A 17,132-nucleotide genomic window follows, 5' to 3' on the forward strand; every position below is an offset into this window, starting at 1 on the left:
AGAGCGTCCTTCATTTCCAGCTCAGCTTTCAGACGACGGATGTCTTCCTTGAGGTCAGTGATCATTCCAGTAGCTTTACTCAGAGACTGTGAGACCAGATCATTGGTTGGATTTGGGTTTTTTCCCAAGTTTTGGTCTGGACTCACCACTGCTGTTTCTCCGTCCGCCATTTTGTCCGCCATGTCCATGGATTACATGACATCACCTCAAGGCAACAAGGCAAATCACAGAAGTTAAAGCTGAACAGAACAAAGCACCAAGAAGTTTAATAAAGTAAATTTAAAAAAGGCCTAAGAAAATACACAAAACCAGAAAAACCAAACAACAAAAGCATTAAAAAAGAATTGATAGTTTTCCTGTCAGTTTTCATTTAAAAGGGATGCATTACGGTTTTGATGAGATTGCTGTATGGCGGGTGTATCCGGGAATAATGCAGGTGGTGATCCCTGATGATGTAGAAGCCCCTGCATGGAAGACAAAGAAGTAATCGGCTTTTATTGAATGGATGAGTGAGAAATCCTTTAAAGCTGTCGCTTTTTACCCGGGAAGGTGAAACTCACACACACACCCACACACACACACCCACACACACACACACACACACACTCAGAGGATGATAAAACTTTGGTCCAGAGACTGTCTGTAAAATGTGTTTCCCTGGGAAAGGTTTTTGAAATGATGCAACACAAGTCTGACTGTTACATTCGGCCTCTCCAGACACCCACTGAGTCTGTGAGGGTTTCCAGGGATTCCCAGTATAGTTAAACTGTGCAATTTCTGTTGAATGAGAGTTTCAAATAAGTGTACTTTTGGCTGTAGTCTAAAATACCAGCGTTTACAACAAGCTCATCAGAAATTACGTTTTAAACTTTATCTTTTGGCTGAAAACTACAATTAATTATGAACTAGCAAGATCATTTAACAAGATCAACCTACCAGGAATCAGATTTCGGTCATTTTTTCCAAACTTTTATTATTTTTCTCATTTTATTCTTTGCCATAGCAATTGAGTTTAATTCAAATTCAAATGTAAGTATTTTACTGTCATTGTGCAAAAAACCATAGAATTATCTTCAACTCCTGTATGGTAAAAAATGGAAGCTGTGAGGCTCAGTCTGCTGTTGTGTGGAATCATTCAGAGTCCAGAACCCATTTTATTGAAGGTGTCTTTTCGGATGAACCTGTACCCCTCTGGATGGCTGATAAAAAGCAGATTTTGTGGAAGTGTTACAGGATGTTTCTCCGGTGAAAAAAGATGAGATCTCTGGGAGTGTGCACCCGGTGGTTCTTCCTGCTGTTTTTATCAATAACTTCATGCATGTTGTTTAGTTTGAGTGCCACTGGAAAGCAACACTAGTAGGTCAAGTTATCTTTCAGTGGGAGAGAAGTAGAAATTTACCATTAATTTAGAGGAAATATGAGCTTCCCTCAGTTTTCTCAGATCAAAGAGATGCCTCTGGTCACTCCCAGCCGCTGAGGTGATGCTATTGTCCCAGGTCAGATTGCTTTCAAGGATTACACCTAAAAATGTGAAGCTTTAACCTTCAATTTCGCCTTAAAATGTACAGCACATTTCCTCTTTTTCCGAATGGATATTTTATATGTTTTATTTATAACACTTAGAAAGCCGTTGCAGGATACTCACCTACTTCCGCCATGATTTCGACTAATAATGGTGGCCATTAGGGGTGCACGATATGAGGAAAAGTCGCGATATGCGATATTGGTGATTAATATTGCGATAATGATATAATTTGCGGTATATAAACAAATATCAAACCAACCAAAAACATAATTTACATTTCAAAGCAACAGTATAAAAATTATCCTCAAAATGATTCTTGTCGACATAGGAGGCAAACATCAAACATAAAAAAGCTCATCTGATTGATCAACAACGTAAACGGGTCCTTCTGATTGGTTAAATGCATAAAGGGATTTATTTCATTTATTCAATATTTCAAGCTGCAAGTTTTAGCACATTTAACCCTTGTGCTATCTTAGATGACCCCCCCCCTTAGAACAGAGCCTATCTGTGACCCCCTGCATCAATCTGCTTTGTTTTGGTCTGTATAACTGTTGTAAAGCTTCACTATATTACCTAACTATACGTTTATATTGACACTTATTGATGGAGCTAAATCTAATTAAGTAATTGTCTTTTTTTCAAAGAATCTTTCTCTTCCTTTTGTGTTTTGTGTGCATTCACTTTATGTTCATGATGATTTTTTCATTAAGTATTGTATAAAGTATTTACCAATAGTGTAGGGGCGGCTGTGGTGCAGTGGCGGTAGGGTGGTCGACATCCGATCGGAAAATCACAGGGCTCAACTCCCGCCTTGCTTGGCACCAGTGTTCATCAGTGGGTGAACGGGACTGTGACTATACAAGTATACATTTAGTGTAGAAAGTGTACTAACTGAATAACTTTTCAGAACATTTTAAGTTTACAATATAGATGGTAAAAAAGTATAAAAAGTCAACTTCAAGTACATTGCCTCACTTTTAGTACAGACTAATTGTTCTGTTTTGGTGTATGGTTTGCTTCCACTTTATTAATTGCTACTTTTACTATAATGCCTAAAATGCAGATTGTGGTAGGTAAAGAAAAATATATACATTTTTGCTGCTTTTTATCTTAATCTTATTGTTATTTTTCTCCCTTGAGCTGAAGTTGACCACAAACTCAGGTTCCCATCATTCTGTGCCGTGTGGTGAACATCCTTGTGCATTCCTGATAAATCATTTTGATAGAGCCACTGATGCTGGCGCATTAACCACTGTCCACGTCTCCATTTTTAAGCATCACCTCATTCATGAGTCAGTGGGCTCTCACAGCAGCTCTTCATGACCAGAATGACACGGCACAGCTGCATTTTCCCCCACACACTCACAGCCGCTGTGGGATTGCCTGAACGGTTCTTCTGCTGCTGTGTTCAGAGACGGCTGCCTGTCATGTGATTAGATTGTTGCTTTTCCTCATGTTCAGCAAAGTTGGATCAAGGATAAGGCTCACAATACAGAACTAAGTGCATGTCTTCCATAGATGTTAGCAGCAAAGCCAGATTTTACTTAGTCTTGAAGTTGAATCGATATAAAAACTGCAAAACACACCTGAGAAACCCAAACAACAAAACGCTTCCTCTTCTTCACGCGCAAAAAGCAACAGTTCTGAATGTTTAAACAGCAAACTTTAAAGCAAAGAAGCTCTGCTTAAGCTTCTACCCCCTTAAGAGTGCTCGCAGTTTCGCAGGGGATTTTCCACCGCTGCAGTTGTCTTGCTGTTGCTAGGAAACACGTCACTCCCCTCCGTAACTTGTGCAAGTCATCTGCACTAAATCATCATAAAAGCAGCTAGAGCCTCTGTTCAAAGACGACTGTGGCGTATCAGCTCAGAAGAAACAAACACTAAACCTGTGTTCATTAATTTATAGATATTTATTGTTACGGCCAAACAGATGTTCCTGTTTTGTGTCCTTTAGAGATTCTGAAATTCAGAACATAATTATTTACGTAACAAAGGTTGCAAGTTATTTGGAGGTTTTGCCAGAGGATTGTGTGTAAATTCAACAGATCCTGTAAAAAAAAAAAAAAAAAAAGATCTCAGTTTATCAGAATTTTAACACTTAACATTGCATAATCAATCTAATTAGTTGTTGATAAAATAAAATTCTTAAAATATATGACAAAAATGTTTAAAATCACTAATCAAAGTAAGTGGATGGAGCAAATGGTCATACTAAGAACCTCTTCCAGTGAAAATGATTTTATGATACAACAAGTACAGAAACTAGAGAAAAGGAAAATTGTATTGACATAATAGCATTTTTCTTGAATTTTCATATAAATAGGCTGAAAATATTGACATTTTATTTAATTTTAACCTAGTAATGCAATGTTTGTAGAAGTTTGAACAAAGAATTACATTTTTTCGGGGCATAGGTATTTATAAAATTTTGACGCTTTGAGCTTAAAAAAGGCTAACCATATTAAATTATTGAAGATTATTGCGTAGAATAGATGTTTGTGAAATTATGGCACTTTTTGCCCCTCTAACATCAGCGTCACAAAACAAAGCATTTGAAATAACTTTCTAAATATTAATAATGTCACGGTGCAGGGGGGCTCGAGAGCCGGTAGGACCCAGAATGCAGAGGCAGGGGCACGTGGTTCAAGGGCAAGGGGTTTAATTATAACAAAAAACGCTGCCGAGCAGGATGACAAAACCAAAAACTCACTGTGACGTGACGTGGCATGAAACAAAGGACAAGGTACATGGCATGACAAGACATGAACACCAGAGCAGGAATACTAATGGACCAACACAGGAGGAAGGCAGAGACAAGACTTAAATACAGACAGGGCAGACAAGACACAGGTGGACACGATCAGGGCTGATGGGGACCAAAGGAAGTAAAACTCAAGAAAACAGACAAGACAGGAGACTTTCAAAATAAAACAGGAAACAGAAACAAGACAGAACAAGGACCAAAAACAAGACAAGTTCAAATCATGACAAATAATTAAGTAAAACAGGAGAAACACAAGTTTTATGTCTTAAGTAAAATACAAACCTTTTGTAACTTATTTGAAAAGGTCTGGTTTAATTTGTATTTTCTCTGTGAGTTTACATGAGATAAATTTAAACAAAAGAGCAATTTTTCCACTGAGGAGGCCATTACCGCCCTATTTTTTTCCAAATGAAAAAGGAGAACACCTCCCGCTTCTCTCCGAGGGCTCATTTGGAGAAGGTGTCAGATTTTAGGATTCTTCTTTAAAATCCTTGTTAGAATTCGTGCTGGGTTTTTGCCCATCACCTCAAGTTCCTTTGTACGCAGACACAGTCAGTGAATTCAGGCCTCAACTCAGGATGGGAACAACTGTCTCTAAAAGAATCGATCTGATACCTTTTCTAAAAGCTGGTTTCCTGAAAATATAGAATCACATTTTTCATTTTTAGTTAAAAACATTGATAATTTTTCAATCATAGACTCTATCTTAAATTTTTTTTTTTTTTTTTTTTTAGATTTAGAAACAAAAGATTACCAGCTTGAAATGACAAAGATGGAATAAGATTTGTGGTTCTGCCAGCTGTGAAGGAGCAGAAGCTCAGCAGTAATGAGGCTGTGAGTGTCTCAGATATTCATTCATCCTGCGTGTTGGTCAAGGTTGCAGTCAATCCTCTTCAGGGTTGTTGTCCTGAACATGCTAATTGACTCTTCCCAGATGAAGGGTAACCTCTATGAGTAGTTAAAGGAGACGCTAAAACAAGATTTTGGAACAGACATTTTTAAGGGGAGTAAATTGGTGTAAAGTAATTTGGAAGAGATTAATATAATTTTAGTTTGTGAGAAAAGCTGAATTTTTTTTTCTAATATAAATCTGAAGAGGAGATGCAGAACTACCCTTAAAATTCTGCCTAAATGACGAATTTGGCAGCTAAGGTGTGACAGAAGGGCCAGCTGGGATTGAGTTGGGCAGTCCTGAGGTGATTCTAGTTTGGGAAGCAAATCCACGTTGCAGGCAAAAATATTATGGAAGTGTCGACCGTAAGGAATAGTAGGTCAGAAATTTGTGCTCCCATGATTGTCACTGGTTCATGGACCGGACAGATTTGGCATGCATCCTCAGCTTTCGGCGATGCAGGAAAAGGGATTCATCCTGGGGTAGACAGCTTATATTGATTAAATTGTTTACTTATGTTATGGGATGAAGAGAGCTGCACGGTGGCGTGGTGGATGGCACTCTTGCCTCATACCAAGAAGTCCCCTGGCCCAAGTCCCGGCTGGGGGACCCGAAACAGAACACCAGTGGGGGACCTTTCTGTGTGGAGTTTGCATGTTCTCACCGTGCATGCGTAGGTTTTCTCCGGGGACTCCGGCTTCTTCTCAGGAAGGTTAATTGGTTACTCTAAATTGTTCGTAGGTGTGAATGCGGGTGTGTGATTGTGGCCCTGTGACAGACTGGCGACCTGTCCTAGATGTCCCTAGCCTTCGCAGTGGCTGGGATAGGCTCTGGCAGCCCCGTGACCCCTGAAGGGATAAAATGAATTCGTTTTTTTAAGGTTTTATTTGCTTTCCTATTTCTGATCCTCTGTTTATCTGACTTGAAAAAGCTTTTTTGCATTTTTGCATTTGACAGTGAATCTGTCAACATGAAGCATGTTGGGTTCTTTCTAATCTTGACAATGAAGACCAGTTCAGAGACTTTGTCATTATTTCCCCCCAAAATGATTTAACACTCAACAATAATTAGTAAAGATAAAATGAAATGCAGATATATCTGTTTCAATATTTCAGAATATCTTCAAATAAATGAAGGAATTTTGAAAGCACAGATCCTGTTTATACATCTATACACATTAAAAATGCTAAATAGTTGTTAAAAGATTTTTAAAAGATTGCAAAGTGAATGTGAGGAAAACAGACTGTATGAGTTTGCATTAAAACCTGTTGCTCCATTTGATCCAAAATGATCCAAAATGCTTTTTTGATCTCTCTTCTATTATTATTTCACTACAATCTAATTAAGTTTCATCCCCACTTTCAAATTAAGACAAAAATTATAAATGCAATCAAATCTAAGGACGTGTTTTTTCTCCTTTTGCTCTTCTTTTTTCGCATCAACTCCTGGATGTTTGCAGTGCAGCTTTGTCTCTCCAGCAGGCTTTTCCTACCAGCTGATGATGAGTCACTCCTCAGGAAGAGGAGAGGAGCAAGAGTGACTTCTTTGATGTTTGCAGGCTGATTCCTCAGGGCTTGAGACATGCTGGGGCCCTCCTGGTGCAGCCCTGTGCATTATAGACACAGGCATTGGAGTGATTATGGTCTGTTGTTTGATCAACAGGCAGGTAGACACACCAAGTGTTTCCAGAAAGTCAATAGAAAATAAAGTTTTCCCATCATTATTCTAATAAACATTTTTTATGAATTTTTTTTTCTTACACCAATTTCAACATTGAGTTGACATCAAACTTCAATAATTGTACAATTTGTAAAACGTTTTCAACATAATGCTTTTGCAGATGAGGACTTTCGGTAAATATGGCTCAAACATATTAAAAATGCTGATTTATTTGTACAGATTTTTGATAAAGTGAACTGATATCGACCTTCTGACCCATTCCAGCGTGATGGAAAATTCCTGCAATGAGAATTCAATTTCAAAATGTTTTTTTTTGTTTTTATTTTCCCCTCATGTTATTGTGTTATTGCATTACATGATTGTTTTTGAGTGTTTTTGCTAATCGAGTATTCTTGACATGTCAAGAAGAGAGAATTATAATGACGTTAGAACGATCATTCATTTGCATGAGGCACTGAGTGCAGAGTGCACCGACAGAGTTGAGAGCAAATTTGGCCGAGTGCGACTTCGTTGGCATGCGTCGGTCGTCACTCCTGACTGAGCTCTCTGAGCTCCCCGGTGGGCGGAGCCATTGCAAGCAACTGGTGGTGGGTGGTTGGAGATACAGATGTGATGCATCATTATCCGCTCGCTCAGATGAATGATGCATGGCGGCACCGTCTGCCAGCACCTGATTGACGAACCCTGTCATGAATCCTTGTTTGAGGCGCAGCTGAATCTTCCACCTCCCGTGACATTAACATTTCCAGCCCCGACATTGTTTCCAGTTTCTGAACTGGGACAGTTGGAGGCATAAAGAGATTTTCTGTCTGCTTTCAAAGAGCTTATTAAAAATGCATGTGGGTGCTTTTTGTCATTACGGGGGCCATCACTGGCTGAAGGTTGACAAGACAATTTCACATCATGGAAATGAATTAGGCTGAGCGTATTCATTATGCATGCCCATTGGTTTCTCGTTCCAGTTGGCCATTGTGTCATTTAGATGAAAGCCAGGCGGGGTCACAGATAACCTGGGACTGTATTTCTGAATGTAAAACATTTGTTCTCCAGTGGCGGAGATACCTTTCCATTCATCTTTCTCTGGGTCGGGCTGTCGTCTGCTCCACGTCTGACCTCAAAGAAGAAAATGGGGACACTTTTTTTTTTTCAGTAAAGCATTGAAGATCTGATGTGCTTTGTTACTGCTGTACAATTGAAGTAACATTTATAGGATTAGGAAAGTGTTTCTTTCCAGCCCGAATGCAAAACAGCTGCTTTTATAACATTTAAAAATGTATATGATCTATGCTCTGGTTTAGTTGCTTTTTAGCCTAGTTAAGTGTGCTCTAGTTAGATAACATAGATTTGATCCTCTTTCCAGCATTTTGATAATCTTTCAGCCTCCTCCCTGCTCAGACTAATCCATCATGACAGCAGTCTGAGCAGCAAAAACAGCATAAACTCTCCATTCTGTATCTTCAGTTTATTCTGACTTTCCTGTGGCTTCAGCACCAGCAAAGACCTCGCTTTGTCGGTGTCAGAGCTGTCACCTGGCAACTCCGTTTTGTTCGCTAACACTCCCGGGCTTCATCTTAATCACCCCACAACCTGCCTCCAAGCCTGCTCTGAAAACCTCTTCATGAGCCCCTTTGCTCTCATCAACATTCCCTCCATCAGGAGGAGGCAGAGGGGCAGAGGAGGAACGGTGCCCTGGTTTGTGTTATCAGCCTGCTCCTCTGTGACTCCTGAAGCTTCCGGCTCAGCTGTTATCCTTCCTCAATTGCGTCTCCTGAAAGGCAAAGCCCCATTCTGTCACCTCGCTCACTCTTTCTTTGACAATCTGCCTGACAAGCTGATTTCTTCTTTATTTATTCATCAAATCATTCATGCAACCCAAATAAACGGCTTCTGTTTGTGAATAAAAATGGTGACTCCAATTTTAGACATAATAGGTGTAAAAGACGTAGGCACCAACATCTTCTCTAAACCTGGAGAAAAACATCAGGTATTCTGTCACGTTTCCCCCGCTCACATTTACAGTAGAAAAGGTCTTAAAGATGCCAATGTTAAAATTAAGGAAAAATGTGAAAATGACCACAGTCTTTAGTAAACTGTTCAAATGTACTTTGAAACCGTTATGAACCAACTGAGGCAAAAGTTCTTTTACTTTTTTTATCATTAAAACTTTATGAAAATATCACATCCAATACCCTAGAATGGGATAAATGCCCACAACGAACATCCAAATAAAGATGTTTTTGAGAAATAATGTTGAAAGAATACTGATTTACAATATATAATTTCTAACATCTAAGTCAGAGCTTTTTGTGCTTTTTTTTATTTTACATTTAGAGATTTTTTTTTTTTACTTTGTGAAAATGTTTTTAGTTACCTAAAGATAAATGTCATAAATAACAATACCCATAGGGTACATTGAGTGTGTACAAACAGCTGTAATAACAGATTTCAGGAATCCAATTGTTCGTATCCTGCAAAATTTCTTTGTTTATTCTTTTAAAGCATCTATGCAGGCATAAACCATGTTTCATCAAAATATATTTTTTAAATCCTTTAAAACATCCCCACATATTGTAGCTTCCTGACAAATAAAATGTTTTTTTTAATATTTAAATCAAGGAAGAAAAAAGCGTTTTTTTGCACAAACCCAAATAATTTGTATGTTTTTTACTTGAGTCCTCTGCAGAAGAGCTGCACTAACTTCTAGAATATGAATCAGATCACATAAGTATGGCGATTTAAAACCCATTATTTGACGTCACTGAAGCGTCCTTTGCATCCCCTCTTCTTTGTCTGACACCATCAGAGAAAACTAGGTCAGAGCAGCTCTCTGTAGAATAGACCTGTGGAATTTACAACAATGACCACTAAATTAACGTTACGACAAATTGGTCTTATTTTTAAAAGATAAGGACCAGGTATATTTTTAGGTGAGGTTGCAAACAGGCTTTATGCAGATGTGACCCTTAAAAATGCAAGCATTTAAAACCTGATTACCTGTTTGTCTTTTAGCCAAAGAGAAGCATTTTTGTAGGCTTTCTTAGAGACTGTAACTACTACAGTTCCACACTGGAAAAGAAATTGCTATTTTCAACCACAAGCACCCTCTGGTCCTTTTATGTGAAGGGAGGATCAGACAAAAACTTGTACTGATTATTAGGAAAGATGAATTGTATGTATTTAGTAATTTACACATGCAGGATTAACAGTTAAGCTGTATTTACCAAGTAACGTCTCCAGTATTGGACATTTTTAAGTGGATTCACTGGAACTCATGTGACATCAGAGAAAACGGGTGGGAACTTCTAAAAGTAAAAAACTTTGCTGGATTTATTGTGAAACCAAGACCTCTAAATAGAAACTACCATAATTAAACTTGTTTTTTTTTTCATTCTAGGTGGTGCTTGTGTTTGCTCTCAGCATTGGAGCCCTTGTAATATACTTCATAGATTCCTCAGAGTGAGTATTTTCTTTCCTTTTAATATCAAATTTTCCCACCTATTTTGATGCAGAAAATTTATAAGGCCTCTTGCACACTTTCCAGCATCTTGGGAATATAGAAAGTACTTGCATTAATGCAGTCAGAAAAGAAATTTGTTTTTGAGATGTCAGCACTCAAAGTTATTTGCTTAAAAGCTCACAGTGACGTTACTCAAGTTTTGTCTTAATGACAGAAGCATCAAATTTAAATTAAACATCATGGCTGGATTATATTTAAGTATCCGAATCACCAAAATCCCACTGTTGGTGTTTTTTTCATTGTAAAAAAGTCTGTAAATACTTCTGACTTATCGGGTCTGTAGTTTTTTTTAAATGTTTTTATTAATACTTTTTGCTGTTGTAGTCTTCTGACAATCTGCCAGAGTTAAAGAGCTGCCCTAGTTCTTGTCATGCACAAATATGAATTTTAAGGGACTGGGTATGTATACCCAGTTTGAAACAATCGCCATCGCTCATCACCACAAAAGAAGCGGAAGCCTGTTTGAGCTCCGTGTGCAACAGTGCTCTGTTCCTGCAGCCCGGTGTTTGGACAGGAAGTGCCATTAAGAATGACTGTAAAATAAACAAAGATAAAAGCTTCCATCCCCGCTGGGAGCAATGTGAAGGCTGAAAGGAGAAAATAGGCTTTAACTCTTGTAATCAGGCTGGAGGTCCTAGAGGCAGGCGTCCAGGTTATTAGTTATTTCATAAGACCAACCTGCAGCTCGGGGTTGGGCTTCGGTCTGACAAGGTTTGTGGGTATGATCTCATTTCATTATGTGGACTAGCACAGGTAGAGTTACATTCTGAAGCCATCTGTGGCCTTCTGTTAGCAGCCTAAAGCGGTGCTTGTAGCCTTTCACCTGATGGAGAATAACCTTGAACCTCTGTCTGGTATCAGCAAAGACCTTGGAAACTGTACAAAGCTGCAGCATCCTTTCATTAAAAAAAAAGTGTTGACTGATAATCCAGGCGAGTCCAGGTTTTTCTGTCTTTGTCTCCACAAAAGAGCTGCATGGGAACAGTTCGCTGGCAGCAGACTGGAACAGATGAAGCCCTTCCTGTAATTAGTCGTGTCGGCTTTTAAATGATAGATGGACTCAATGGGACAGAAGTGACACAAGAAAAAGATGAGATTAAAATCAAACTGAGTGTTAGACTATATAAAAGGAAGCAACTCATATTTTTTTGTTTTTTACATGATGATTTAAGTTGATTAAAACCTTTTCTTTTTGTTTATTTTGATTTTTAAAATAAGGATGCAGCAGAAAGTGTCTTGGTTTTGTGGCCCAATAAATGAACTCTGCATTTTTAAACTGAACTTCCATAGCCTGAATTAATATTTCTTTCTTTACAGTTTATTATATTTTTTCATTTTTTGTTGAATTAAGTGTGGATGAATTTGTCTATTAATTTTTTTTAAGGAAACACCTCAGGTTTTTTTTATTTGGCAGCAGCTAATTTTTTTGAACATATGTAAATATGGGTTTTATTAAACTGACGCACCAGTAGATGGTTTTCTGATTTTTTTCCATGACATTGTGATGAAGATTTTGGCTGAAAATGTAGATCTTTAGAAAAACTGCTACAGCTATAGTTGGCCACCAGATGTCACTGTTGTGACTAGACTGAAATAGCCAATCTAGCCTAATAAATCAAATATTTGTTTTGGATTATGCTTTTATATGCTCTGTTGTTGTCAACATTTCACTTTGACAAACTGTTATTGTTTTTTTGTAGTTTATTCCCCCCCCCCAATTTATTTTGTTTTACACTCTGTAGACTTTGTAAAAAAAAAAAAATCTATATATAAAGTAATATCTTCACCTTTGAGGATGTCCTGTCTGGTGTTGCATTCGTCTGTTTTTGCATCAAAGCAGAATCCCAGCAGCACAAGTGCTGACTGATTTTGACCGATACCAGGTTAAAGGGATTTATGGGACCTTTCACCATTAGCAGATTAATTTTTTGCTTAGCATTTGTTCAAAGCTGAAAACCCTTAAATAAATCACGTGCAGTGTCATGAAGATCAATTGAAACATCACATGTACGAGCTGGTCTGTTCTGTGTAACCCTTGTGCTATCCTAGGCACTTTAACGTTGGGAGTTGGGTCTTCTAGACCCACTAGACAGTGTGCTGAACTTTTTTTCTTCAATGATTTGTGATCTTCACTGGTGTCCATGGATAACATGAAATCTTTCCACCTTTATCCACCTTTGTCATGGTAGGGAGAACACGTCAATGTAAGGGTGGGGTCATCTAAGATAGCACAAGGGTTAATCGGAGCCACGGACTCACAGAAAGGAGAACGAGGTTCTGCAGGCCGGCCAAATTCCTGATCTATTTACAGGCGTAGTTCTGATTCAAAGGCTAGAACCAAAGTATTTATTAGATCAGTTATTTAGCTTCAAAGCATCTTTTTTTTTAGATCCCATAGATTTATCCATGCAATTTTTGGAAATGTTCATGAAATCTCTTGATTCATCCTCCGAGTCCGAATAATTGAAAACCTGTCTTTTGTTTTTTTTTCAAGCATAGTGTAATAAAAAAATTATGTTTATAATTGTAAACTTTACATATTTATATTAGTTTTTAGAGTTTATTTGGGTTAAAAGAGACATTGCAAAGTCTGTATAAAATTTTGTCTAGTTTTTATGTTTAATTGTAGCATCAGCACTAATGTTTAAATTAGAGAAGTTTTATGACGACAGAAATAACATTTTATATCTCGTCATAGTCTGCAGTTGAGAGTAAAAACATATTTTTGCGTGCACTCTGCATGACTTAGTTGGAAAAGGAAGATCGTTTTAGAAGAGTCTTTGCATTGTTTGCTTGAATCTTACATTGGTGTATGTGGTGAGTCCATCCTGGTGTTTAGTTTTGTAAGGCAAAATCATATAAATAATTTGCCTATAAATTAAATTAAAAAAAAAAAGTTAAAAACAACTTAAGAAAATTTGACTTAAAGATATCATGGAAAAAAATAAAAAAATTAAAAGCATTTCATCGAAATATTTATGGCTTTGAAATGTGTCTCCTCGCAGGATGTACTTTAACTAAGAACGCCAGATAATTTGACCGAGAAAGTTTTTTTTTTTTTTTTTTTTTAAGTCTGATGAGAAAAAAAGTATCATTTTAATTGACCAGAAGACCAGTTTGCTGAAGCAGATTAGCTGAAATATTTACTCTCGTGTTTCCAATTCCATGAGGACATTGTTTCATCACAGCAAATCTATTTATACTTTTTACACAACAAACGCCATTTTTCATAATCCAACGGGTATTAACCAGCAAAGAGGAGATTGCACCGAGACAGTGCAACAGCCAAACAAGGAAATTATGTTTAGAAAATAGTTTTAAAGCAAGCTAAATATCAGAGTTTGACGGAAAAAGTCTCCTTCACCCTCAGCCTAGACTCTACAGAAAATGATGGAAATTTAGAGATAAAATCTCAACATTTATCAACTAATACAAAGTCAGACTAAAATAGATACATTTGGGGGGTAAAAAAAGTACACAAAAATGTTTTTCTAACAAAAAAATCCAGTTTGTCTTCATCTTAATGTCCTTTTATATGAGCCACTGTGGTAAAAATGAAGGATATAATTGTGACATCCTCATAAATGTGGACAATTTGGACTACTCTCCATATCAGACAAATAAAGAAAAAACAACTTCCAAGGATTAACAATCTTTTTTTGTAGCAAAAACCCCATAAAACCCTTAAAATGAACAGTTTTGGTTAAAAAAAAAAAAAAAAAAAAGGCCTTTAAAACAAGGAAACATTTGTTTTCTTTAGGGGGAATTTGACTGTCTGGCTGTTTTACAGGTTTAACACGTCATCCTTCCGTTTTTAACACCACTAACCATCATTGTGCCTGTCGTAAATAATCCTGTTTTGTTTCAATGCAGCTATTTATTAAAAGGATTTAGTGTTTTTCTCCACGGTCTTGTCAAATCCTGAGTGTGCTGTTGGCGTGTATTTTCATCTCAGGCGTGAGTTATAATTCCAGAAGATATTTTTAACTTCCAGGTCATTAATATTCATACACTATACTAACATTCTCATATTACCTGGTTAATTATGTCTCTTTATTTGAATTCTCCGGGCCACACACAAGCTTTTGGAGGGTGAGCCTTCACTACATTGCTAGCACTTGCTATGGCTGCCTGAACTCATGAAAGAAGACATGAACCCTTGCATGCATTTAACCCTTAAACTACTGCTTTGGCTCTGCATTTCCATCACTCTCTAAGATGGGTAATGCAAGACTGAGAGGAAAGCAGCACCATTTCTTTGTCCCATCAAGCATTGCACTTGGAACAGATCACAGTCATCGGACAAACTGTTTTGCAGTTATTTAAGGGTTAATAAGGTATTACCACAAGTTGTTGCGTGTGCTACAGCAACAGTGCATGCTCCTTATCATCAGAAAAATAGATCTACATTGAAATGGAAAATACAAATGTTTGCACTGTTTTGAAATAGTTGTGTTTCTCTTCTTTTGGAAATCTTAAAAATGCATTTTCAGGAGAAGAACAATGCATCTTTTACGATTTTTGTAATATTGTAAAGCATTTTATGTTTTTTTTCCAACTCTGAATGTGGAAATAAACATATTTTTTTGTGTCTTTCTCACAGCCCCATTGAATTCTGCAAGCACTTCTATTCAAATTACACGCTGCAGATAGACATGGCGTTCAACATCTTCTTCCTGCTGTACTTTGGCCTCCGTGTAAGCAGACTTTCTGGTTCACCTGGGATCTACAGGTGTCGATTTGCTGTATAAGGTGTGATTTTTTTTTTTCCGTATTCACAGTTCATTGCTGCCAATGATAAGCTGTGGTTCTGGCTGGAGGTCAACTCAGTGGTGGACTTCTTCACGGTTCCGCCCGTGTTTGTATCAGTGTACCTGAACAGGAGTTGGCTTGGTAAGGCAGTTTGCTTTCAATCTTGAAGCTTTTATTTTTAAAACCCCACAGCCTGTGGCGCCATCCAGTGGGCTTAGTGGATCTCACAGATAAGTCCTTCAGTATAATTATCTTGTTACTTAATTTTTTTTTGCATAAAATGAAGGACACTTGTTGATATTACCCATTATGTAACATTTATTATAATGCAAATGTTTATCAGTTTTGTCAGGAAATACAGTTTGGGTTGGCTTGGTTGTAAAATTTTAAACAAATGGATCAAATTTAGATAAAAACTGCTTTCTCACAATATGGAAACTTTCCGAGGCGATGGTTTGGAAGCTTAACTAGGTGTATTTATTTGAATGATGCTGTTTTACAGAATCAAATGTCTCGCAATGCAAAGTTTGTGCAGCTTTTATTTTAAGATATGCTGCTTGATGTCTTTTTTCACACACTCACCTTTCCAGTTCAGATTGTCACACCTAAATGTGTATAAATAAATAAATAAAAAAAACTTTTTAGGATTTATCTATAATAGAAGTCAATCTGCTAAATGTGCGAAGCTCATCACTTGGAGAGGTTTATGAGGAATTAAAGGATTAGAAGGGATAATTTCTTCTTTTTTTTTGCTGGATTTTCAGTTCTTAATGGGACATTCTTATCTCTTCAGGAACATCTCATAAGCAGTTCCCTTTGTAGTAGTTTAAGCCACATCATTTACAGATAGTGAACAATAATGACATGTTTAGGTACTCACTGTTTTTTCTTCTGTTTAACAAGCTAACAAATGGAGAAGCAGCTGGTGTCTACTCCCATCTAGTGGAGATTTAGGAGTATTGCTGATTTTCAAATCTGAACTTTTTAGCACCAACACTTTTATGTTGCTGGCTTTCCTAATAGAATTGGATCAGTCTTTAAAACTGATTTATTGAAATCCTGTTCAATTTTCTTATGAAACCAAGCTTTGATAATCATGATGACATTTATATGGTTTCTGTTGGCAATATCAGGCTTGTTAATTTTAGTGCTCTATTTAAATATTTAAAACATAATTATAAACAGAGCTGAATCTGAAATTAAATATTACGAATTTATCATAATAAAAACTATAACTTCTTGTATTTTAAGTGATATATACTAAAATTTGACAGACATTTTTCTTTTCATATTTCTATTTACTCAATGAATTTTACATTTATTTACCCTAAAGTTGTTTTACATTTTTCTCTTAAGGAGATTACTAATATGTAAGATTTAATATTTTATTTTGAAATTCCAGCCCAGTTCCAATCCAGTTTTTTCCCACACAGAAAAGTCAAAATGAGAACACAAAGGCTGTATATTTTTAATAAATAGAGATTCTAACGGTGTTGATGTTTTGCCAGAGTCTGCCAGTAAGAAGAAGATTTATTAATTATTGGGGGATAATCAGGTCAAACAGACGATGAGGTCATTATCAGCTAAGCAGTCCATATTTCAGGAGGCGTTAAGCCAATCTGTCCATCCTGCTGTGGAAACATTTTAACAGAGAAACAGCAGCAACGTTTGCTTCTCCACGTGCATAATTGTGCAGTGCAGGGTTCTAAGTGGATGCATGACACACTCAAGCAACAATTTGTTTAGAAATATGCATGAATGATCCAGTATTATGTTATGGAAGTACACAAAACCAAATAAAAAAGTCTTTATTAATTAAAGACATGTTTGGCTTTTACAGAAATCTGCTATTTTACTTTCACCTTTCTAAAAAAAAGACTTCTGAGAGGGAAAAGGCATTTACTACCTTTGGTAAATGTTTATAATTACTGAATGGAAATAAGGGCCGTAATTTAAATGTGGGGAGCTTTTGGACATCAAATAAACAGAATTTTACCAC

The 17,132-nt window shown here is 37.0% G+C and overlaps 1 protein-coding gene and 1 long non-coding RNA gene across 19 annotated transcripts in view; one reads left to right on the top strand and one right to left on the bottom strand.

Moving 5' to 3' along the window:
* LOC101155390 (calcium-activated potassium channel subunit alpha-1a) overlaps window positions 1–17,132 on the top strand; it is an 81,385-nt gene that overhangs the window by 26,168 nt on the left and 38,085 nt on the right. For 17 of the 18 annotated variants that reach the window (XM_023949848.2, XM_078937234.1, XM_078937233.1 and 14 more), the window contains exons 3-5: window positions 10,259–10,320; window positions 14,985–15,078; window positions 15,163–15,274. In XM_023949848.2, coding sequence (XP_023805616.1) covers window positions 10,259–10,320; window positions 14,985–15,078; window positions 15,163–15,274 — 268 coding nt within the window. Of the gene's footprint in view, window positions 1–10,258; window positions 10,321–14,317; window positions 14,474–14,984; window positions 15,079–15,162; window positions 15,275–17,132 lie in introns of those variants that run through there. The other variant, XM_078937237.1, reaches the window with a different exon arrangement.
* Window positions 351–6,771, bottom strand: LOC144987808 (uncharacterized). Its single transcript, XR_013651476.1, has 2 exons — window positions 6,677–6,771; window positions 351–464 (listed from the first exon to the last, which is right to left on the bottom strand). It is a non-coding gene; the product is annotated as an uncharacterized LOC144987808 (long non-coding RNA).

The sequence above is a fragment of the Oryzias latipes genome, chromosome 19 (assembly GCF_053564925.1).
Source record: "Oryzias latipes strain Hd-rR chromosome 19, Olatipes_Hd-rR_3.1".
Taxonomy (NCBI): Eukaryota; Metazoa; Chordata; class Actinopteri; order Beloniformes; family Adrianichthyidae; genus Oryzias; species Oryzias latipes.